The 22,065-nt window shown below is 51.3% G+C and overlaps 1 protein-coding gene across 1 annotated transcript in view; it reads left to right on the top strand.

Annotated features, from left to right (window-relative positions):
- Positions 1 to 7,732: 7,732 nt before the first annotated feature.
- CFAP77 (cilia and flagella associated protein 77) overlaps positions 7,733 to 22,065 on the top strand; it is a gene marked incomplete at both ends in the record, with an annotated part of 136,625 nt that continues 122,292 nt past the window's right edge. Inside the window, one exon of the mRNA XM_080709536.1 lies at positions 7,733 to 7,927. Within this exon, the coding sequence (XP_080565662.1) occupies positions 7,733 to 7,927 (195 nt within the window). The remainder of the gene's footprint in view (positions 7,928 to 22,065) is intronic.

Raw genomic sequence — 22,065 nt, 5'->3', positions numbered from 1 at the left:
TGGTACTGGGGATTGAACCTAGGAGTGTTCCACCCCTACGCTATACCATTGATTTTATTTCTTCTTCTTCCTTTTTTTTTTTTTTTTTTTGGTGGTACTGGGGTTCCTGGAAACCTGTCTACCTCCGGGCTACACTCATAGACCTATTTTATATTTTTTATTTGGAAACAGGATCTCTTAGGCCAGCGCAGCTGGCTTCAAACTTGCCCGATCCTCCTGTCTCCGCCTCCCAAGCACGGGGATTACAAGCGTGTGTGCCACCATGCCCGGCTTGTTTCTTCATTTTGAAACAAGATCTCATTAAACTGCTGAGACTAGCCTCCAACTATGATCCTCCGGTCTCAGCCTCCCAAGTGCTGGGATTACAGGTGTGTGCCACTGCGCCTGGCCAGGCCCATCTCTAAAGACCTCTTAATTACAATGAGTAGAAACACTTAACTCCCCATCAGTTTCTTTCTTGCAAACACCCCTTAAGATTCTCCTTCTGTTCTCTCAAGGTCAAAATAAACTTTTAAATCTAGAATCACTCCCTGCTGACAAGCTTTATGGCCTCGCCATCTTAAGATACAGGCCACCTCGGGACAGGCCTGCGCGGCTCCTCAGTTCTTCGCCCCCGGCTTGCTCACGCTCACCTCCGCGCCCTCATTTCTCAGTGTCGGACACTGGGCACTGCACCTCCTTCAGTCCTTAGAAGCGCTGCGCTCCTACCCCCGGAGGCTCCGCCAGCACGCTCTCCCTTCCGGTGGCCTTTCCGCTCTTCACCTGACCTGGCCAATTCCTGAACTCGGTCCCACCTCCGCACTTGTAAATAGTGTCCACGCTTTCCTAGTCACCGCCCGCAGCAGCGGACGTGATCAGCCTCTTCGCGCAGGACTCTGCTCCGTCCTGCCAAGATGGTGCCCCCCGCCCCCAGGGCTCCAACCAGCCGGCACCACCCAGCCCCCCACGTATCCCGGCGCGCGAGCCGGCCGGGATTCTCACCGCCTTTGGGCGAGAAAGAGGCCTGCTCCGCCCCGGGAGGGAACCACTGCGTGGGAACTAAAGTCCGTCCTCCCTCCCTCCCTTCCTTCCTTCCTTCCTTCCTTCCTTCCTTCCTTCCTTCCTTCCTTCTTTCTCTCGGTACTGGGGATTGAACCCATACAGCACTCTCACTCTGAGCGACACCCGCAGCCTTTCTTTTACTTTTTATTTCGAAACAGGGTCTTTGCGAGGCGCGGAGGCCGCCCTGGACCCCGCGATCCTCCTGTCTCGGCCTCCCGAGTACTAGGATTACAGGCGTGCGCCCCCACTCCGGCAGAGATGGGGGCTTCGGATCTGTTACTCCCAAGACCCCCGCCCCGTCCGGGTCCCTAGCGAGGAGGCCCGGGGCGGCGGCGAGGACGGCGGCCTCGCGGAAGATGACGGCGGCGCCGTGCCCCCCGAGTTACACGCGCGCGTGCTGAACCCAAAACGGCGCGGAAGAGCGGCCCCAACCTACCCGCCAGGAGCGTCGCCACCTTTCTTCCAAACCGGAAGTCCCGCTTGGCGCAGGCGGAAGTAGTCGCGCGCCGCTTCCGGTCCCTTCGCTGCCATGGCAACGGGCCGCCGCGGGCCTCGGCGCGTGCGCAGTTGCCTGCCGGCGGGCCTCGGCGCGTGCGCAGTTGCCTGCCGGCGGGCCTCGGCGCGTGCGCAGTTGCCTGCCGGCGGGCCTCGGCGCGTGCGCAGTTGCCTGCCGGCGGCCCTCGACGGGGAGGGGCGGAGCCGGGCAGTGCGCGCTGACACCGAGGGTTTAAGCTCCTTAGCCCCGCGCCCGGGAGGCAGAGGCCGGAGCCTCCGGGTGGGAGGACGGCCTCGGCAACTTAGCGAGATCCTTAGCGATTTAGCGTGGACCCTGTTTCAAAATAAAAAGTAAACAGACCTTGGGAGGATGAGGTAGGGGAAGCGAGGTTTGAGGACAGTCTCGGCAAGTAGTGAGACTCAGCGACCTATCGAGGTCCTGTTTCAAAATAAAACTAAAATCGGGCTGGGGTGTAGCTCAGAGTTAGAATGCCCCTGGGTTCAAACCCCAGTGCCAAAAAAAAAAAAAAAAGAAAGAAAGAAAGAAAGAAAAATAATAAAGGGCTGAGGGTGTAGCTGGGAGATAAAATGTTCAATCCTCGTTTCAAAACAAAAACCAACTAATCTCTTAATTCGTGCATACATTCTATTTAGCCAGTATTTATTGGTAGTGAAGAACCTACAGAACATAAATCACGATAATTTCAGATTATCCTGAAAAGAAAACAAAACGGTAGCCGGGCATGGTGGCGCACACTTGTGATCCCCGCGCTTGGGAGGCTGAGACAGGAGGATCGCACGGGTTCGAAGCCAGCCTCAGCTACTGAGTGAGGCTCTCAGCAACTCAGTGAGACCCTGTTTCCAAATAAAATATAAAAAATGTCTGGGAGTATAGCCCGGAGGTAGAAAGCCTCTGGGTTCCACCCCCAGTACCACCAAAAAAAGAAAAAAAAAAAAAAAGAAAAGAAAGAAAGAAAATGAAACGGTAATGGGGTAGAGTGATGGGGACAGTGGGTGCTACTTCAGGTGGAAGAGAAGGCTCTTTGGGAGTGACGTGTGAGCTGAGTTCCAGGTGAAAAGGGCAAGAAAAACTCTAGGCAGACGAGTGTCCCAGGTTGGACACAAGTGCAAAGGCCCCGAACTTGGCTTCCAGAAGAATCGAAAAAAGCCAGAGCACACACCAGTAATCCCAGTATTTGGAAAGCTGAGGTCATAGTTTCTGGGGCAGTTTCAGCAATTTAGCAAGGAGCTTAGCAATTTACCAAGACCCTGTTTCAAAATTTCCAAAGGGCTTGAGGTGTTCTTCAGAGGTAGAGTGCCCGGGGTTCAATCCCAGTATAAAACAACAAAACTCAGATAGAGGGCCAGGCGGCCAGAGCCCCCTGAAAAAAGGGCAGAGTGGTGGGAAAAAGAAGCCAGAGGTAGGCGGGCCAGCTCTTCAGGGTCTGATACAAGTTAAGCTGGACGGAGCCTTGAGAAGCCAGAGCTACAAGGAGCCTTGGAGATCTGTTCCAACCTTCCCATTCAACCAGCTCCTGGGCTGGGGGTGTAGCTCGGAGAGGACTCATGCTGTGCTCTGGGTTCAATCTGCAGTACTGCTGCAGGGCAGAAACAAAAGGATTGACCAACAGAATCCTGAGGACGCGTAGCTTATGGTTAAGAGTAACCCTTGAAAGCCGATCGCGGTGGCACACACTTGTAATCCCAGTACTCGGGAGGCCGAGACAGGAGGAGCACAGGTTCGAGGCCAGCTTCAGCTACTTAGTGAGGCCCTCCGCAACTCAGTGAGACCCTTGTTTCAAAATAAAGAATAAAAAATAGGGCCGGGGGTATGGCTTGGAGGTAGAATGCCCCTGGAATCCATTCCCAGTATTAAAAAATAAAAAAGTCCCAGGACTCTACCACTGAGCAACATTCCTGGCCCTAAAGGGTTTCTCTTTCTCTTTCTCTCTCTCTCTCTCTCTCTCTCTCTCTCTCTCTCTCTCTCTCTCTCTCTCTCTCTCTCTCTCCAGTCTCCAGTACTGAGGATGGAACTCAGGGGCATTCTATGTCTGAGCTACACCCCCAGCCCTATTTTTTACTCTTTATTTTGAAACAGGGTCTCACTGAGCTGCAAAGGCCTCACTGAGTAGCTGAGGCTGGCCTAGAACCCGGATCCTCCTGCCTCAGCCTCCCAAATGCTGGGATTACAAGCGTGCACCACCATGGCTTCCTTGGGATATCTTAAGAGGATAGCCGGGCGTGGTGGCGCACGCTTGTAATTCCCGCACTTGGGAAGCTGAGACAGGAGGATCGCGCAGGTTCAAAGCCAGCCTCAGCTGGCTTAAGAGACCCTGTTTCCAAATAAAATATAAAATGGGTGTGGGAGTGTAGCCCAGAGGTAGAAGGCCCCTGGGTTCTATCCCCAGGACCACACACACACAAAAAGGAAAGCTCTAATCAGGCTATCACATCAAAGCCACTATTAGACCACCCAAACTTTTAGTATAGTGATCATGATGTAACCGTGAGGCAGTAGGGGTTGTACTTAATCTCATACCACCCTTCTGTCGTAGACCTCTTTATTAGGTAGCACTTCATTATTCCCTCCTGTGCATGGGAAAATTGGGGCTATGGTAACTTGTCCATTGTGACTTAGCCAGCCCAGGATTCCAACCCGGGCTCTCTCTATTACCGCACTGTTCTGCCCTTCATGGCGCCACCCCGACTTCCTCTGCATAAGCTGCTGGGCAGCTTTGATGGAAGAACGCATGGCCTGTGTGTCTGTGAAAGTCTGGGTGTGAGGCAGGCTGAAGAAACCAAAGGCACGCATGTGTGCACACACACTGTCACACAAGGGCCACTCCGGGCCTTGGTGAGCAGCTGGAAGCCTGGTCGGCTGCGTTAACGTGACGTTGACGTTGTCCTGCTGGTGTATAAGGCCTTCAAGTCCAGACTGGTTGTCAGCACAGCTTGCCCTCTGGTGCACTCAGAGCCGTGTATAAGTGGATATTAACAAGACCCTTAGCAACTTAGCAAGAGCGAAGACTTAGAAACGGCTAGGCAGTCAGGTCTTGAGGACCCCAGGAGACACAGGGCTATAAAAAGGACAGGAGAGGAGGGCCACGCTGGCCTTGAGCCGTGTGCTAGCGCAGTTTCCCAGACTGCTACGTGGTGCGGATTAGAATTTTGGTTCCCAAGACTGCCCCCAGGCTGGCCTTGAACTGTGTGGTTACGCCCCGCTCCTGAGGCTCACCACAGACAGGGCACTGTCTGTCCACACCTGTGGATGAGCAACTCCAGCGCAGCGTGACCTATGAGAGAGAAGAGGCAGGTCCAGATGCAGGTCGCCAGAAGAGGAGGAGGGAGACGGAGAGGGGAATAGGACACAGACCGCTAGACCAGTACTCAGCTTCCGCCACCCACTTGGGCCTCTGCCCCTGTGGAAGCCCTCCTGTCTCGATTTTTCCTTGTCTTAAAATAAAACTTTCATGGGCGTAGCGGCACACGGTTGTAATCCCAGCATTTGGGTGGCTGACACAGGAGGATACAGGTTCGAGGCCAGCCTCAGCTTTTTTTTTTTTTTTTTTTTTTTTTTTTGGTGGTACTGGGGATGGAACCCTTCTACCTCTGGGTTACACTCCCAGACACCTATATTTTATATTTTTATTTGGAAACAGGGTCTCTTAAGCCAGAGAGGCTGGCTTCCAACCTGAGTGATCCTCCTGTCTCTGCCTCCCAAGTGCGGGGATTACAAGCGCGCGCCACCATGCCCGGCCCCAACCTCAGCTATTTAGTGAGGCCCTTTGCAACTCAGTGAGACCCTGTTTCAAAATAAAGAACAAAAAATAGGGCTGGAGATGTCACTTGGAGGTAGAATGCCCCTGGGTTCCATCCCCAGTACTGCAAAATACATACATACATACATACAAACTTTTAGCTGGGCATGGTGGCACACGCTTGTAATCCCAGCATTCGGGAGGCTGAGACTGGAGGATCCTGGTTCGCGGACAGCCTCAGCTACTTAGTGAGGCCCTTTGCTACTCAGTGAGACCCTGTTTCAAAATAAAGAATAAAAAAATAGGGCTGGAGGTGCAGCTCAAAAGTAGAATGCCCCTGGGTTCTGTCCCCAGTACTGCAAAACAAAAACAAGTCTGGTGTCACTGGCACGTTCAGTGCTGATGCTGGTGATGGGTGGACCCCAGAAAAGGATGCGACTGGAAGGGACACTAGAGGTCACCCAGCTACTGCGTCCAAAAACACGGCACCAATCACCCGGGGAGCTTTTTAAAAATGCAGATTGCCAGTCAGGCGTTTGGGCGCACAAGGTAATCCCAGTACTTCGGGAGGCTGAGACAGGAGGATTGCAGGTTGGAGGAGAGCCTCAACAAGATGTGAGACCCTCGCCAACCTAGAGAGACCCTGTTTCAAAATAAAAACAAAATAGGGCCGGAGGTATACAGCTCAGACGCAGAATGTCTCTAGGTTCCATCCCCAGGACCACAAAATAAATAAAAACAAAATGCAAGCTGGGCGTGGTGGCGCACGCTTGTAGTCCCAGCATTTGGGAGGCTGAGACAGGAGGTTCGCGGCCAGCCTCAGCTACTTAGTGAGGCCCTTTGCAACTCAGTGAGACCCTGTTTCAAAATGAATAAAAGACAGGGCTGGGGGTGTAGTTCGAAGGTAGAATTGCCCCTGGGTTCCATCCCCAGTACCGCAAATAAAATAAAATAAAATGTAGATCACCAACTTTGTGTTTGGACTATTTATTAGGCACTATTTTTGCATCACCCTTGAATCCTTGGGCATGAAAAGGACCTTGTAATTATGCCGGAAAATGTGCCTAAGTATGTAGGGTCAAATATGATGTCCTTTGAGGTATAATCTAACTCAGTAATTGAGTGTGTGTGTGTGTGTGTGTGTGTGTGTGTGTGTGCGCGCGCATGCTTACACACAAGTGTGAAATCAGGCCTGGAGGTGCAGGGGCTAGTGAACTTGGGTGGACTCTGTGTAGGTTTTTGTTGCACTCTTCTTTCAAATTCTCCGTAAGTTTGAATCTTTTCAAAAGAAAGTTTTGGGGGGTAAAAATGGCAGAGTCCTAGGTGCCGTTTCCAGATGTTCCGATGCAGTGAGTCTGGAGTGAATCTTGTGGATCTGAGTTTTTCAATTTCCCTCCGTTTTGTCACACAAAGTTGGACCCCATCGGTTGGATTCAACTTTGGATGCCCCCCCCCCCGCCCATTGCAAGGAAGAAATACTGAGGCTTTAGGAGGGTAGAGACCACCCCAGCAGCAGCAGCAGCAGCAGGCCTGGAGTATGGGTTTTTCTTTTCTTTTCTTTTCCTTTCCTTCCTTCCTTTCTTTCTTTCTTTCTTTCTTTCTTTCTTTCTTTCTTTCTTTCTTTCTTTCTTCTTTCTTTCTTTCTTTTTGGTACTGGGGATGGAAACCAGGGGCATTCTACCTCCAAGCTACACTTCCAGCCCTATTTTTTTATATTCTTTATTTTGAAACAAGGTCTCACTAAGTTGCAGAGGACCTCACTAAGTAGCTGAGGCTGTCCACGAACCTCGATCGTCCTGTCTCAGCCCCCCAGGTGCTGGGATTCCACGCGTGTGCCACCATGCCATTTCATCGTGAAAACTGTAGCGCTGCCTGTCGGGGGCCCGTGTGCAGCGCTGAGAGCAGAGGCAAGACAGAACGGGGTACGCGGTCCGGGTGGGTAGAGAGGAGGATCTTTGATTTGAAAGCCACGTATAAATGGCCCTCTAGAGTCCCGTCTCGTTTAACACGATCCAGTAGCGATTTGGGGGTTTTCCTGTGTTGATTTTAGAAAATTCTAAAAGATCCATCTTGGTGGTCTCCAATGGTTTCTAGAAAGAAAAGGACTCGGACCAGTGGGGCACTGTTGGCGTCCCGTTGCCCAGGAGACGGACTGTGCCATTCCCTTTCGAAGGGGAGGTCTTGCTTTTCTTCCCTCCTCCAATCCGCATCACAGCGCCCAAAATACACACGGAGGAGGCAGAGGGGCCCAGACTCTCTCTTGAGTCAACTTGCACCGAGGGGGCGTCACCAGGTACGCGCGCCCCGCTCCGGAGGCGCCACGGCCCCCGAGGCCCACCCAGGGCTCGGTTGGTGCGGCCCGGAGCGCCCCGCGGGCCTGGAACGCGGGCCAGAGCGCTGCCTCCAGCCCGCAGGTGGACTCCTTGGAGCCCCGCAGGATGCCGGAGGCCGGGAGCTTCCGCCAAGACATCTCGAGATGGAAGAAGAAGAAGCCGCCAGTGCGCCGAACCGTCAGCCAGATCTGTCCGCCCCCTCGGCGGCCCCTGACGGTGGCGGACATCCGCCCCGGGATGGATAACGAGAGGCTGGGGGTCGTGCGGGACTCCATGTTTCAGAACCCCCTCATCGTCAAGGTGAGCCGCGCCAGCCCGCTCGCAGGGCACCCACCCGCCGGCCCCGGGCCCCAGGGCAGCGATGGCATCAGCTCTGGTCCAGACGGGACTGCCTCCCCTGCCCGCGTGCGCAGGCACATCGCGTTGCTGCTTCTCGGAACCTGTTTCCCCATCCTCCAAGGGGGCAGAGAGGCACCGGGGTCGGGCGTGACCGGGACCCCGCGGGGCCCTGGGCAGCGAGGCTGGCGGCTGCGGCTCCCCAGGACCTGTCAACCCACAGGGCAACAGGTCGCACCACCCAGTCGTCCTTGCACCTGCCAGGCCCCGGCATTGACTTGTCCAGTCAATCCCTAAGCGAGAGAGCGCGGATCTCTGATCTAAAGTCCGGTTGTCCTAAGCGGGGAGCCCCATCACTTCGCCCTGCAGGGTCCGCTGCGACGCCCCGGAGCCGGGTCTCGGGCCAGGCGGGCCCCACGCAGGCCTGGCGCCGCCGCACCTTCCCCGGGCGCGGGAGAAGTCAGGTTGAAGTTTGGCGTTTGGGGAGCCAGCCGTGGCGCAAATTTACGGTGCGCCACCGGGGGGCAGTGTGCTTTCAGAAATAGGCAGGGTGTCCCGGTGCGCGAGGGGAGGGCGCAGGTGGGGCGGGCCCTCCGGCTCTGGGTAGAGCGCCCCGAGGAGTTTGCTGTTGATGGCTGCTTTGCTGCGCTTGTGGTTGTTTGGGTAAAGGGAACGTAAGCTTTCTCGGCATCGTGCTGGAGTTAGCTGAGTTCACGGGCGCCTGGGAAACGAACGCGCTCCTCCTGCCTGGGCCGTGTCTGCAGAGCCGGGAGGGTACCTGGGGGCCAGGCCGCAGCGCCAGCGCGCGGCCGGCTGAGGTGCCCCCACCTTAGCGAGGTCTTTCACGTCTAGGTGAAAAGAGCCAGCCTCTGCGGGGACAGTTGGGGGTCGCCGTTCTGGGCCTGACCACAGTATCAAGGCCACCGCCCCGTGCCAGCCGCTCTGATGTCAACGCCACTCAGGTGGCGCCCGGGAACCAAATCCTTCCTGCTCTGGGGACACCCTCCACCGCGAATCCGCTTGAGACGCCCTCCCAAGCGGTGTGTGCGCCTGTGGATACGGAACACACACACACGAGATGTGCATACACAGTATCTATCCACGTATAAACGCATGTGCATGTCCACACGCATGCATTTTACGTGCACTATAAATACACATGTATATATGTTTGATAAATGCACGTACACGTGTGTATGTGCAGTGTGCTTACATACGTATACACGTGTATATCCATATATTAGATACACATTCTAATAAATGTTTAGTACATGTACATATATGTGTAAAATACGATTATAGATAAATGTCCCTCTTTCTTTCCCCCGTATATGAAATTAAACATTTGGCCTCTGGGTGGCACTAGCGGTCCAGCTTCCAGGATCCACTCGATCCCGAATGGGAGTTTAGGAACGGAAAGCACGGGAGCGGTGGCTGATCGGGGCCGGGCAGGGCTGCCTGTGTGCGGATTGAGCCCGGAGCCTGTGCTCCTGCTGGGGGCCGCCAGGGGGCAGCCTCCCCCTCGGGATGCGCTCGGTAAGGTCCTCTGTAGTGGTTAAGTCGCTGCCCGCATTCCCTTATTTGCCACCGCCCGCAAGACCTCGTATCATAACCTGAGTTAGTAAACACTGCAGAGAAACTGAGAAACCTCACCGCTGGCTTTTCACATCTCTTGCCAAAAAGCGCACCTCGGAGGTCTCTGCCCGGCTTCCTGCTCTGAGCCTGGGGCAGCAGCTTCCTCTGCAGCTCCGGCCCGCCACTGCTTTCACCTGCAGACAGCCTTCTATATGATTAAAGGGTGACTTGGGAAACCTTGGGGGATTTTGTCTTTAAAGCAAAAGGGAACACTGAAAATCGTTAAGGTTATGGAGCCTTAACATCTGTGAGTTGTGCGTACGGGTACCTGAAATTTCTATTGTGGTTTATCAGTTTCGCCAGCCCTGGCCCTGCGCCAGCGCACCTCCTCACCGTGTGGCCGGGGTCAGAAATGCCCTCTGCCCTGCGTGCGGTCAGGAAGGTGCTTAGAACGTAAATCAGTTTGGCATTTGTCTTAAAGCCGTGCCTCCCCACGGGAGGAGTCTAGCACCTTAGAAAAAGTCATTTATTTCAGCACATGGAGGGTTCTTGCTCAGACTGTCTTTTCCAGCAGAGAGAATCAGCATTTTTTCATTTAAAATGCAGAGACACCGATGGAACAAACCCAACCCTGGTATTTCCCACCCATGGAATTCGCCAGGACGCAGGCACATGAGTTATTCAGGAACATGTCGTGTCTGCGCGATGCCTCAGTAACCAAGGGGAAAAAAGTGAAAAACTCAAGACATCGGAGCTGGCACTTGATCCGCCGACTCGTAACAACTAGTTGCCACGTTTAAAGCCAAGCCCACCGGTTGTGTGGGGGGCTTTAATTGAGTCAGGAGGATGTTTAATGTGGCCACAAAAAGATGTAAATAGTTTTCACCGGGAGGGGCCTCTCCTCTCTTGTATAAAGTGATGAACCGTTTGCCAGTGTCGCTGCCAACGTGACTGTCTGGGAGGAATTAAATTAAGAGACGAGCCAGCCTTCTCTGCTTGACGATCATTTCCCCAGAATCCCGGGACTCGGCACAGACTCGAGCAGCGCTAGCCTTCAAGGCTCCGTCACGAAGCTGTCAGGGCGCACCCTCCTGCCGTCGGAACTCGGCTGATAGCCTGTCAATACAATTATGGGGAGAGAGTGCTTGGTTTGCTCTGCTGACAGCCTGGAATCTTCCGTCGCCCTGGAGAGGCAGGGTACATGCCGGGGTGGAGTTGATTGCGTTGAACATCCCCAGAAAGTGCAGACGATCACGGCACCCGAGTTTTTGTCCATAATTTATGGTTAACTTTGTTTGTCTGTTGGGGGTTTATGTCACAAATAAGAAGTGGATGTGTTTGCAAAATAGAGTCGTATCATCACATGGCATGCGGGGCCGGAAGGAAGCTTGCAGACACCGAATCCTGCCCCTCTCCATTCTGCGTGTGTGTGTGTGTGTGTGTGTGTGTGTGTGTGTGTGACTAGGGATAGAACCCAGGGGCACTCTACCACTGACCTATTCCCCCAACCCTTTACATTTTTTATTTAATTTTTAATTTTTGCGGTACTGGGGATGGAACCCAGGGATATTCTACCTCCAAGCTATACCCGTATCCCTTGTTTCCATTCTTTATTTTTTATTTTTATTTTTTTTTGGTGGTACTGGGGTTCCTGGAAGCCCTTCTACCTCCGGGCTACACTCCTAGACCTATTTTTACATTTTTATTTGGAAACAGGGTCTCCTAAGCCAGCGCACGCGGCTGGCTTCGAACCTGCACGATCCTCCTGTCTCTGCCTCCCAAGCGCGGGGATTACAAGCGTGCGCCACCACGCCCGGCTCCATTCTTTATTTTGAAACAGAGTCTTACTAGGTTGAAAAGGACCTCACTAAGTAGCTGAGGCTGTCCACGATCCCGGATCCTACCGTTTTAGCCTCCCAAATGCTGAGATTACAAGCATGTGCGACAACGCCAGGCTAATTTTTTATTTTAAAACAGGGTCTCACTAAAGTTACTGAGGCTGGCCTGGAACTTGAAGTCCTCCTGTCTCAGCCTCCCAAGTGCTGGGATTAGAGGCCTGCACTACCGTGCCCCACCTAATCCTACTCCTTTCTTTGAGCATATTAAGGCCCAGTAAGAAGAGACTCAGCTGAGCTGTTACTCTGACTCCCTAATAGAAGTGCTATGTGACTCAGCCGGGTGTGGTGGCGCACGCTTGTAATCCCAGCACTTGGGAGGCTGAGACCAGAGGATCGTGGTTCGCGGACAGCCTCAGCTACTTAGTGAGGCCCTTTGCAACTCAGTGAGACCTGGTTTAAAAAAAATAATTAAAAAAAATAGGGCTGGGGTATAGCTCAGAGGTAGAATGCCCCTGGGTTCCATCCCCAGTACCACACACACACACAAAAGGTGGTATGTGGAAAGCTCCTGACTTTAAGTCCCAGCTCTTTTGGCCCAATCCATGATTATTCATCAAGGCAAGTCCAGGCTGGCACATCCTGCGGAGTAAACAGTCAAAATATGGTCCCAAATGAGTCCGGTTCCTACAGCACTTCATCCAGCATTCCTTCGGAGGGGAGCTCCACTGATTTCTTGGGACTTGCTGTTGCCAGGAAATATTTGCTAAATGTTTATTACCTGCCCAGTACCGCTGTCAGCTCTCCAGGGGGCATAGGGCAGCTTAGAACCCAGCGCTTGTCACAAGGAGTTAATTAGTCTTTATTTTTAATTTTTTTATTTATATTATTTTGGTGGTACTGGGGTTCCTGGAAACTCTTCTACCTCCAGGCTGCACTCCCAGAACTATTTTATACTTTTTTAAAATTTGGAAACAGGGCCTCTTAAGCCAGCAAGGCTGGCTTCAAACCTGTGCCATCCTCCTGTCTCCGCCTCCCAAGCGCGGGGATTACAAGCGTGCCCCACCATGCCCGGCATTAGTCTTTATTTTATTCTTATTTTTTTTGCGACACTGAGGATTGAACCCAAGGGCATTCTACCTCCGAGCTACACCCCCAGCCCTATTTTATTTTTATATGTGTTACAGGGTCTTGCTCCCAGGTACTGGGATTGCAAGTGCGTGCCACCTCATCAGGCATTATTTCCTCTTCAGCTGGGAGATGGGACACACACAGAGATGAACACACAATCTTAGCACAGCACCTAACCTAAAGAAAGAGTTCAGGAAATGTCAGCTCTTGTTTGGCACGCACACATGCACACACGCACGCACGCACACGGCAGGCTACGTCCAGATTCACCTCTGTGAATTTTCAGGTGATCTGCCCAGAAGGGTTCAGATTTTGAGCCCAGGAGGAGGGAGCCCCGGGCAGGCTCAGGAAGGCTTTGTGAAGGAGCATACCATGGACTGGACTTTGAAGGGTGAAAAAGTGGGTTGATATGAGGAACGAGGAGGCCTCTGGGGCCGAAGGACTTAGATATCCCAGCCACCTTAGATATCCCAGGCGTTAGCAGGTCTCCGCCTCAGCTCCACAGCTGGTTTCTAAGACTCAGCGAGGCTGCTAGATGATGATGATGATGATGATTATTATTATTATTATTATTATTATTATTATTATTATCACCACGAAGAAGCATTTGAGTGCTCAAGCCAGATGGATGCCTTACAAAATTAGGCAGCCTCGCCATGACCACTAAGAGCTTAGCATCTCCAATCAGTATCGAGGCTGGTGAACGCAGATGCTGGGGAGAGGCGCGGGTAAAGATGGTGAGACGCACACGCGCTGCTCAAATGGCCCAGCGTGGCCAGCGTTTTTGTGACATCTGAGAGCAATGTACGACATTACATGCAGCTTTGTCTGCTGAAGAGAATGTGCTTCTGACTGCTGAAGGCATTTATGTCCAATTAAAATGTAATAGGAGAAAATAAAATGTTAGGATGGGAATAAAAATGGCCCGAAATCCTGGTGGCCCAGACTTGGTTGCCCAGGGGTGGGATTATCTATCCTCCAACCTCTCTCTATTGGTTTCCTCCTTCTCCTCCTGCTCCTCCTTCCTTCTCTTCCTGCTCCTCCTCCTCCTCCTCTTTCTCCTCCTCCTCCTCTTTCTCCTCCTGCTCCTCCTCCTGCTCTCCCCCTCCTCCTCCTCCTGCTGCTGCTCCTCCTCCTCCTCTTTCTCCTCCTGCTCCCCCCTCCTCCTGCTCTTCCCCCTCCTCCTCCTCCTGCTGCTCCTCCTTGTCCTGCTCCTCCTCCTTCTCTTTCTCCTCCTGCTCCTGCTCCTCCTCCTCTTTCTCCTCCTGTCCTCCTCTTCCTCCTGCTCTCCCCCCATCCTCCTGCTGCTGCTCCTGCTCCTCCTCTTCCTCCTCTTTCTCCTCCTGCTCCTCCTCCTCCTCCTTTCTCCTCCTGCTGCTCCTCCTCCTCCTCTTTCTCTTCCTCTTCCTCCTCTTTCTCCTCCTGCTGCTCCTCCTCCTCCTCTTTTTCTTCTTCCTCCTCCTCTTTCTCCTCCTGCTGCTCCTCCTCCTCCTCCTCTTTCGCCTCCTGCTCCTCCTCCTCCTCTTTGTCCTCCTGCTCCTCCTCCTCCTTTTTCTCTTCTTCCTCCTCCTCTTTGTCCTCCTGCTCCTCCTCTTCCTCCTCTTTCTTCTCCTCCTCCTCTTTCTCCTCCTCCTCCTCTTCTTTCTCCTCCTCCTCCTTTTTCTCTTCTTCCTCCTCCTCCTCTTTGTCCTCCTGCTCCTCCTCTTCCTCCTCTTCCTCCTCCTCCTCCTCTTCCTCCTCTTTCTCCTCCTCCTCTTTCTCCTCCTCCTCTTCCTCCTCCTTCTTCTCCTCCTCTTTCTCCTCCTCCTCCTCCTCCTCCTCTTCTTTCTCCTTCTTCTCCTCCTCCTCCTCCTCTTTCTCCTTCTTCTCCTCCTCTTTCTCCTCCTCCTCCTCCTCCTCTTCCTCCTCCTTCTTCTCCTCCTCTTTCTCCTCCTCCTCCTCCTCTTCTTTCTCCTTCTTCTCCTCCTCCTCCTCCTCTTTCTCCTTCTTCTCCTTCTCCTTCTCCTCCTCCTCTTTCTCCTCCTCCTCCTCCTCCTCTTCCTCCTCCTCCTCCTCTTTCTCCTCTTTCTCCTCCTTTTCCTCCTCCTCTTTCTCCTCCTCCTCCTCCTCTTTCTCCTCCTCCTCCTCCTCTTCTTTCTCCTTCTTCTCCTCCTCCTTCTCCTCCTCCTCTTTCTCCTCCTCCTTCTCCTCTTTCTCCTTCTTCTCCTCCTCTTTCTTCTCCTCCTCTTCCTCTTTCTCCTTCTCCTCCTCCTCCTTTCTCCTTCTTCTCCTCCTCTTTCTCCTCCTCCTCTTTCTCCTCCTCCTCCTCTTTCTCCTTCTCTTCCTCCTCTTTCTCCTGCTCCTCCTCCTCCTCCTCCTCCTGCTCTCCCCCCTCCTCTTCCTCCTGCTGCTCCTCCTCCTCTTTCTCCTCTTGCTCCTCCTCCTCCTGCTCCTTCTCCACTTCCTATCCTGGGACTCAACTCCAAGGTATTCTACAATCACGCTACACCTCCAGCTCTAATTTTATTCTGAAATGGGGTCTTGCTAAGTTGACAAGGTTCTGCCTAATTTGCTGAGGCTGGTATCAAACCTGTGATCCCCATCTCAGCCTCCCAGGTACTGTCAGAGGCATGTGCCACACACACCTGGCTCTCGTTTCTTCTTTTTAAACCAAAGCTTCCCCCTTCTTGGCAGTGAGCCGGGGCTACAGCAGTGCCCTGTGCCCTCTGCCCAGGATCATGGCCATTCCAGGGGGCAGAGCGGACCCCTCCTCTGGCCTTCCAGCAACGCGCCACGGGCAGCTGCTGACCGAGGAGCCATCTCCCTCTGTCCCTCTCAGTCAGGGGCTTCAGCTTTTTTTTAATTTAATTTTTTGTGTGGGTGGGTGAGTGGTATTGAGGATAGAACCCAGGGGCATTCTACCTCTGAGCCACACCCCCAGCCCTATATTTTATTCTTTTTTTTTGAAACAGGGTCTCACTGAGTTGCAGAGGCCTCACTAAGTAGCTGAGGCTGGCCGCAAACCTGGGATCCTAGTGTCTCAGCCTCCCAAGTACTGGGATTACAAGTGTGTGCCACCACACCTGGCTTATTTTTTATTTTAAAACAGGATCTTGCTAAGTTAATGAGGCTCGACTCGAACCTGTGATCCTTCTGTCTCAGCCTCCCAAGTACTGGGATTACAAGTTTGTACCATCATGCCCAGCTTAACTTAATTTTTTAAGTATACTCAATTTAATTTTAGTATACTTCTAGTGGTACATTTTAGTCTCACATCATAGTGCAGTTCAGCGTGATAGTTCTTTGACTTTGAAACATTAATGAAGACGAGGCCTCAGAATTTGGGTTCCCCCGCTGGGCGTGGTGGCGCACGCTTGTCATCCCCACGCTTGGGAGGCGGAGACAGGAGGATCGCGCAGGTTCGAAGCCAGTTGCGCTGGCTTAAGAGACCCTGTTTCCAAATAAAAATATAAAAATAGGTCTGGGAGTGTAGCCCGGAGGTAGAAGGGCTTCCAGGGGGAAAAAAAAAGAAAAGAAAAAAGAATTTGAGTTTCCCCCCAGTTAAACCCACCACCATCTGATTCTGTGGCTCTCAGCACACTCAGCATGGTGGGAAGGCTGTTCCTCCAGCAAGAATTCTGAGGCCATGGTGAATAAGTCAGCAGTTACTTCCAGCACCTTCCAGAACATTCTAGTCTTAAGTATTGTTCACTGTATAAGTCAGGGTGCCTTTTTCCTATAACTAATTTGTTGATTGCTTTAGCCTTTTTCCTATAACTTATTTATTTACTTATTTATTTATTTAGGTGCTAGGTGTATAACCCCAAGCCTATGTCCTAGGTGAGCTCTTTATGGAGAGCGCCCGCTCCAGCTCTTTAGTTATTTGGAAGACCAAGTTTTCTTGACTCACAGCTGGCCCTAAAGACAAAGTTTTAAAAGCCTGTTTCTTATTGCACCGGTTTTCAAACCATTTCCTGATCCCCAGAAGCATCAGAGAGCTTATAAAATGATCGAGTCCAACAGCGTCTTAAATAAGCGTACCTTAAACTGGGCACAGTGACGCATGTCTGAAATCCCAGAGACTTAGGAAGCTGATGAAGGGGAATCAGTGGTTTAAAACCAGCTGGGCAACTTTGTGAGACCCTGTCTGTCTCAAAATAAAAAAACAAAAGGGAGCTGGACATGGTAGAGCATACCTGCGCCCACCAACGCGGTCGCTGTGCTTGAGTTCACTAGTTTGGGGTGTTAATTTTTCATCTGTACTTGGAACGCCTGCCAGCGTGTCCCAGCTCGTAGCGATCGAGGGGCCCAGCCTGGCCCTTGCACCCATGCAGGAGCACGCAGGGCGCTTGGGGGCAGGGGTGGTGGCTAAGACTCAGTCAAACCTCAGCCGGCTGCTGGGCTCTCCCTCCTGCTTAGGAGCCTCTGGTCAGCTGGGCAAAAGCAAGGGAGGGCATCGCACAGTCGTGCCATCTTTGGTTGGTGAGGGCAACACACAGTCGTGCCATCTTTGGTTGGTGTTAGCATGAATCCTAACTTCCCCTGCCTCTTGTTGGACTTTTATATTTGCAAAGAGAGAGGAAAAAAAACCCCAGTCATTTGTCGGTCACGATAACAATTCAGCCTTCAATGAAATGATCCCTTGACGCTTCCTTCAAACTTCTCCATCAGTGCAGACAATTGTAAAAACAATTCCAGGCTGCAACCACGGTGTTTAGCAACCACAATAGACGAAGAAACCTGTTGGTTGGTTGCCCCGGCAGACACCAAGCCACCGCTAACTAGCAGGAGAGAAACGGCCACACAGAGGTTAAATGGCGGCTTCGAGCCCGCAGACTCAAGGGCACCGTCTGTCTGCACCTGTGAGGGTGTTTATCCTCCGAGACTCAGTTTCCTCCCTAAAGACAAGGCGATCGTGGTTACACGGGAACCTGGGAGATGTGAGGATCCCCTGCTCACCAGAGCACTTTCCCCACGCCCTGTACTTCCTGTTCCTCAAAGCAACCTTAAAGCTCTTTCTCATCAATTGACCTTAAGTAAATGTTACAAGTCTGAACTTATAAAATGTGGTGAATTTATAATGAGACAAATCCACCTGTGTGCTAACCTTTTCTCCTTTGTGTTGTCATTGAAAAATATTGTCAAGCCGGGTGTGGTGGTGCACGCTGGTAATCCCAGGATTTAGGTAGCTGAGACTTGGAGGATGGTAGGTTGGAGACCAGCCCTAGCAACTTAGCGAGGCCCTCCACAACTTAGTGGGGTTCTGGTCAAAATAAAAAATAAAATAGGGCTGGGGGCAAAGCTTAAAGGCAGAATGCCTCTGGTTCAATCCCTAATAGTACTGCAAAGAAAAAGAAAAGGAAGAAAAAGAAAAACATTGTCACTCCTGGGCATGATGGTGCATGCCCGTAATCCTTGTACTTGAGAGGCTGAGACAGAAGGATTATAGGTTTGAGGCCAGCCTCAGCAGCTTAGAAACTTAGACCTTGTCTCAAAACAAACAAACAAAAAATAAATAAATAAGGCTGGGGATGTAGCTCAGAGGTAGAATGCCCCTGGGTTCAATCCCCTGAACAACAACAACAACCAAACTATGTTTAGGCCGGGCGCGGTGGGCACGCTTGTCATCCCCGCGCTTGGGAGGCAGAGACAGGAGGATCGCGCAGGTTCAAAGCCAGCCGCGCACACTGGCTTAGGAGACCCTGTTTCCAAATAAAAATGTAAAAATAGGTCTGGGAGTGTAGCCCAAAGGTAGAAGGGCTTCCAGGAACCCCAGTACCACACACACGCACACACACACACAAATATATGGTTCCCTACCCCATCCCACATGTCCTGAGACCCTGATGCAGATGGGTGCACCCCGGTTACGTGAGAAGCCCTTTCTGTGTCTAGCACTCCCATCTTGAGGACATGACTTGGTTTCCTGACCTGGAGTCTCCTCACTTGTGGAGGATAAGTACTAGGAGCTGCCTTGCCTACGTCTCAAGGTTGTAATAAAGACTGATTTAAGTGAGATACTATGCCATGAAAAAGCTTTGGGGATTCTGGAAGTAGACTTTTTTTTTTTTTTTACTAGAGTGGTACATGCCTGTAATCTCAGTACTGGGTAGCTGAGACAAGAGGATCATAGACTCAAGGCCAGCCTCAGCAACTTAGCGAGACTGTGTTTCAAAATACTAAAGTAGGGCTGAAAGTGTAACTCAGGGGTAGAATATCCCTGGGTTTAATCCCCAGTATCAAAAAATAAAAAAATAAAAATAAAAAAGGCCCCTTCCACCCTATGGTAAGGAAACATCTGGCCCCACATGTAAATAGATGTGAGGCCAGGAACCCTAGACCAGGAACCCTAGACCAGAAGACGTTAACACGTGGTGGCGCACGCTCGTCATCCCAGCATTCAGGAGGCTGAGACCGGAGGATCGTGGTTCCTGGACAGCCTCAGCTACTTAGTGAGGCCCTTTGCAACTTAGTGAGACCCTGGTTCAAAAATAAAAAGACTAAAAAAAAAAGAAAACTAGGGCTGGGGTTCACCTTGGAGGTACAATGCCCCTGGGTCTCATCCCCAGTACCACACACAAAAAAAAAAAATATATATATATATACACATACATATACATATATACATATATATATATGTATATATATATGTGTATATATATATATATATATATATATATATATATATATATATAGTTCACTATGGTCTCCTGAAAACCTAATGCAAAACTTACAGGATCAGAGTGATTCTAATTGCTCTCGTTATTTGTTCCCATCCCCCCTCCTTCCAGACATTCCGTGTTGTTGTTGTTGTTGTTGTTATTATTATTATTATTATCATTATTATTATTTGTGGTACTGGGGGTGGAACCCAGGGGCTTTTCTACTTCCGGGCTACACTCCCAAACCTATTTTATATTTTGTTTGGAAACAGGGTCTCACTAAGTTGCTGAGAGCCTCACTAGCTGAGGCTGGCTTCGAACCTGCGTGATCCTCCTGTCTCGGCCTCCCAGGCACTGGGATTACAGCGCCAGCACGCCCGGCTTCCTGTGTTATTTTCAATCCCCCCTAGAAGTCCCTTTTTTCTCCCTTAGTTACCTGAGTTTACTAGCTGTTTCTGCAGCTTGCCTGTCTCTAGCCTCACCGCCCCCCTCCCCGGGTTGTAAATAAATAAAGAACATTTCCAGCCAGCTCTACAGTGCGGCTCAATGTTCATTTGACAGCTAACGAGCAGAGGCTGGTCTGCTTCGTGATCGCTCACCGGACGTATGCTTTGTCCCCGCCCGGCCGACTTCCAGGGGGTTTGTATTCCTCAGCGCGAACTACTCTAAAATTTAAAACAGAATTGATTACATACACCAGAAATTAAACTCACAGTGGGTCAGAGCGCCACAGAAGACCCTGCATGCATCGTGTGGCGCTAAATACAGCATTCCGGGAAAGCAAATAGATGCGCTTTGGAAAGAAAACAGCTGTAATTTTCCACCCACTAATTTAAAGGCCCATCAGGGGGGCGGTCTGGGAACAGACACGGGTCAGTGAGCCGAAAGGTCACCGAGAGCCGAAAGAGGATTGCAGGCAGCGAGCTGCCACGAGGGGTTCTGATCTTTTATACCCACCCAGCCATGCATATTTGGGAGACAAGTGCCTCAGGCGCATACTAGACACATGTCTTTGTGTAGATGAAGATTCTTTTGTGTTTTGTCCAGAAGAATGAAAGTGGGTGTCCAGAGGCTCTGGGATGTCTAGGTGCGGCCTTAGTGAAAGGCCGCCCGCCGGCTGCCTGCCCCTCGGGTACCTGGCAGTTTGTAACTGAGCCCCGGCTCCAGACAGCGGTTCGCGAAGCTCAGTTGCCCCAGCCTTTCTCAAAGCCAGGGAGACTAGAAGACAGGACAGAAGTTCTTTCTGTTCTGGGGTTTCTGTCAAGGGAATTTAGAAAGTTTGCCGGCAGCTTCGTTCACCTATTTTACCGGACAGTAGAGAATCTGACCATGTTACCCCGTTAAGGTGCCGTCAGAGCTGGGCGTGGTGGTGCACGCTTGTAATCCCAGCATTCAGGAGTCTGAGACCAGAGGATTGTAATTCGTGGACAGACTCAGCTACTTAGGCCCTTTGCATTTGCAACTCAATGAGACCCTTTTTTTTTTTTTTGGAACTGGAGATGGAACCCAGGGGCATTCTACCTCTGAGTAACACCCCCAGCCCTATTTTTTATTCTTTATTTTGAACCAGGGTCTCACTGAGTTGCAAAGGGCCTCACTAAGTAGCTGAGGCTGTACTTGAACCGTGATCCTCATGTCTCAGCCTCCCGAATGGTGGGATTATAAGTGTGTGCCACCACACTCGGCTTGAGAACCCGTTTTAAAATAAAGAGTAAAAAATCAGGGTAGGCGTGTAGCTCCGAGGTACAATGCTCCTGGTTGCATCCCCAGTACTGCAAAAAGAAGAAAGCCATTAGAGTATCCCCTTTTTGGGGGGGACACCAGGGATTAAACCCAGGGGCATTCTACCTCTGAGTTACATCCCCAGCCCATTTTTTTTTTAATTCTTTATTTTGAAACAATTGCAGATGGACCTCACCAAGTAGCTGAGGCTGGCCACGAATCTGTGATCCTCTTGTCCCAGCCTCCCAAGTACTGGGATTACAAACATGCGCCACAATGCCGGCTTAGAGTATCCCTCCTCCCCTTTTTTTGGGTGGTACTGGGGTTTCTGGTGCACGCCTGGCAGACTATCCCATTTTTATATGATTTTGTGTGTGTGTGTGTGTGTGTGTGTGTGTGTGTGTGTGTGTGTTGCTGGGGATTAAACCTAGGGCATTCTACCTCTAGACTACACCCCCAGTGTTTTTTATTTTTTATTTTGGAAACAGGTCTCTGTAGATTGCTATGGCTGGCCTCAAACCTATAATCCTCCCGTCTCAGTCTTTCAAGTACTAGGATTATAGGTATGTGCCACTATGCCTGGTTCAGATTTTTTTTTTAATGTGCATTTTATTTTTTTTATTTTTTGGTGGTACTGGGGATGGAACCCTTCTACCTCTGGGCTACACTCCCAGACCTATTTTTTATATTTTATTTGGAAACAGGGCCTCTTAAGCACTGGCTTCAAACCTGCGCGATCCTCCTGTCTCCGTCTCCCAAGCACGGGGATTATAAGCGTGCGCCACCACACCCGGCTTAATGTGCGTTTTAGACTGCAATGAATCTATCACATTATTTCTTGAGCACCTACAATATGGTTGGTGTAAGTAGGAGCTGACAGTCTGATCAGGGGACTACCAGACTTTGCATATTAAAATCAGAAACACAGCCGGGCGTGGTGGCGCACACTTGTCATCCCAGCTTTCGGGAGGCTGAGACGGGAGGATCCCGGTTTGCGGATAGCCTCAGCCACTTAGTGAGGCCCTCTGCGACTCAGTGAGACCCGGTTTCAAAATAAATAGAAATAGGGCTGGGGGTGTAGCTCAGAGGTCAAATGCCCCTGGGTTCCATCCCCAGACCTGCAAAAAATAAAAAAATAAAATAATAAAATAAAATCAGTAACACAAAGCTGGGTGTGGTGGCGCATGTTTGTAATCCC

The sequence above is a fragment of the Muscardinus avellanarius genome (assembly GCF_963383645.1).
Source record: "Muscardinus avellanarius genome assembly, chromosome: 13".
Classification (NCBI taxonomy): domain Eukaryota; kingdom Metazoa; phylum Chordata; class Mammalia; order Rodentia; family Gliridae; genus Muscardinus; species Muscardinus avellanarius.
This window is presented reverse-complemented; position numbering and strand designations above follow the sequence as displayed.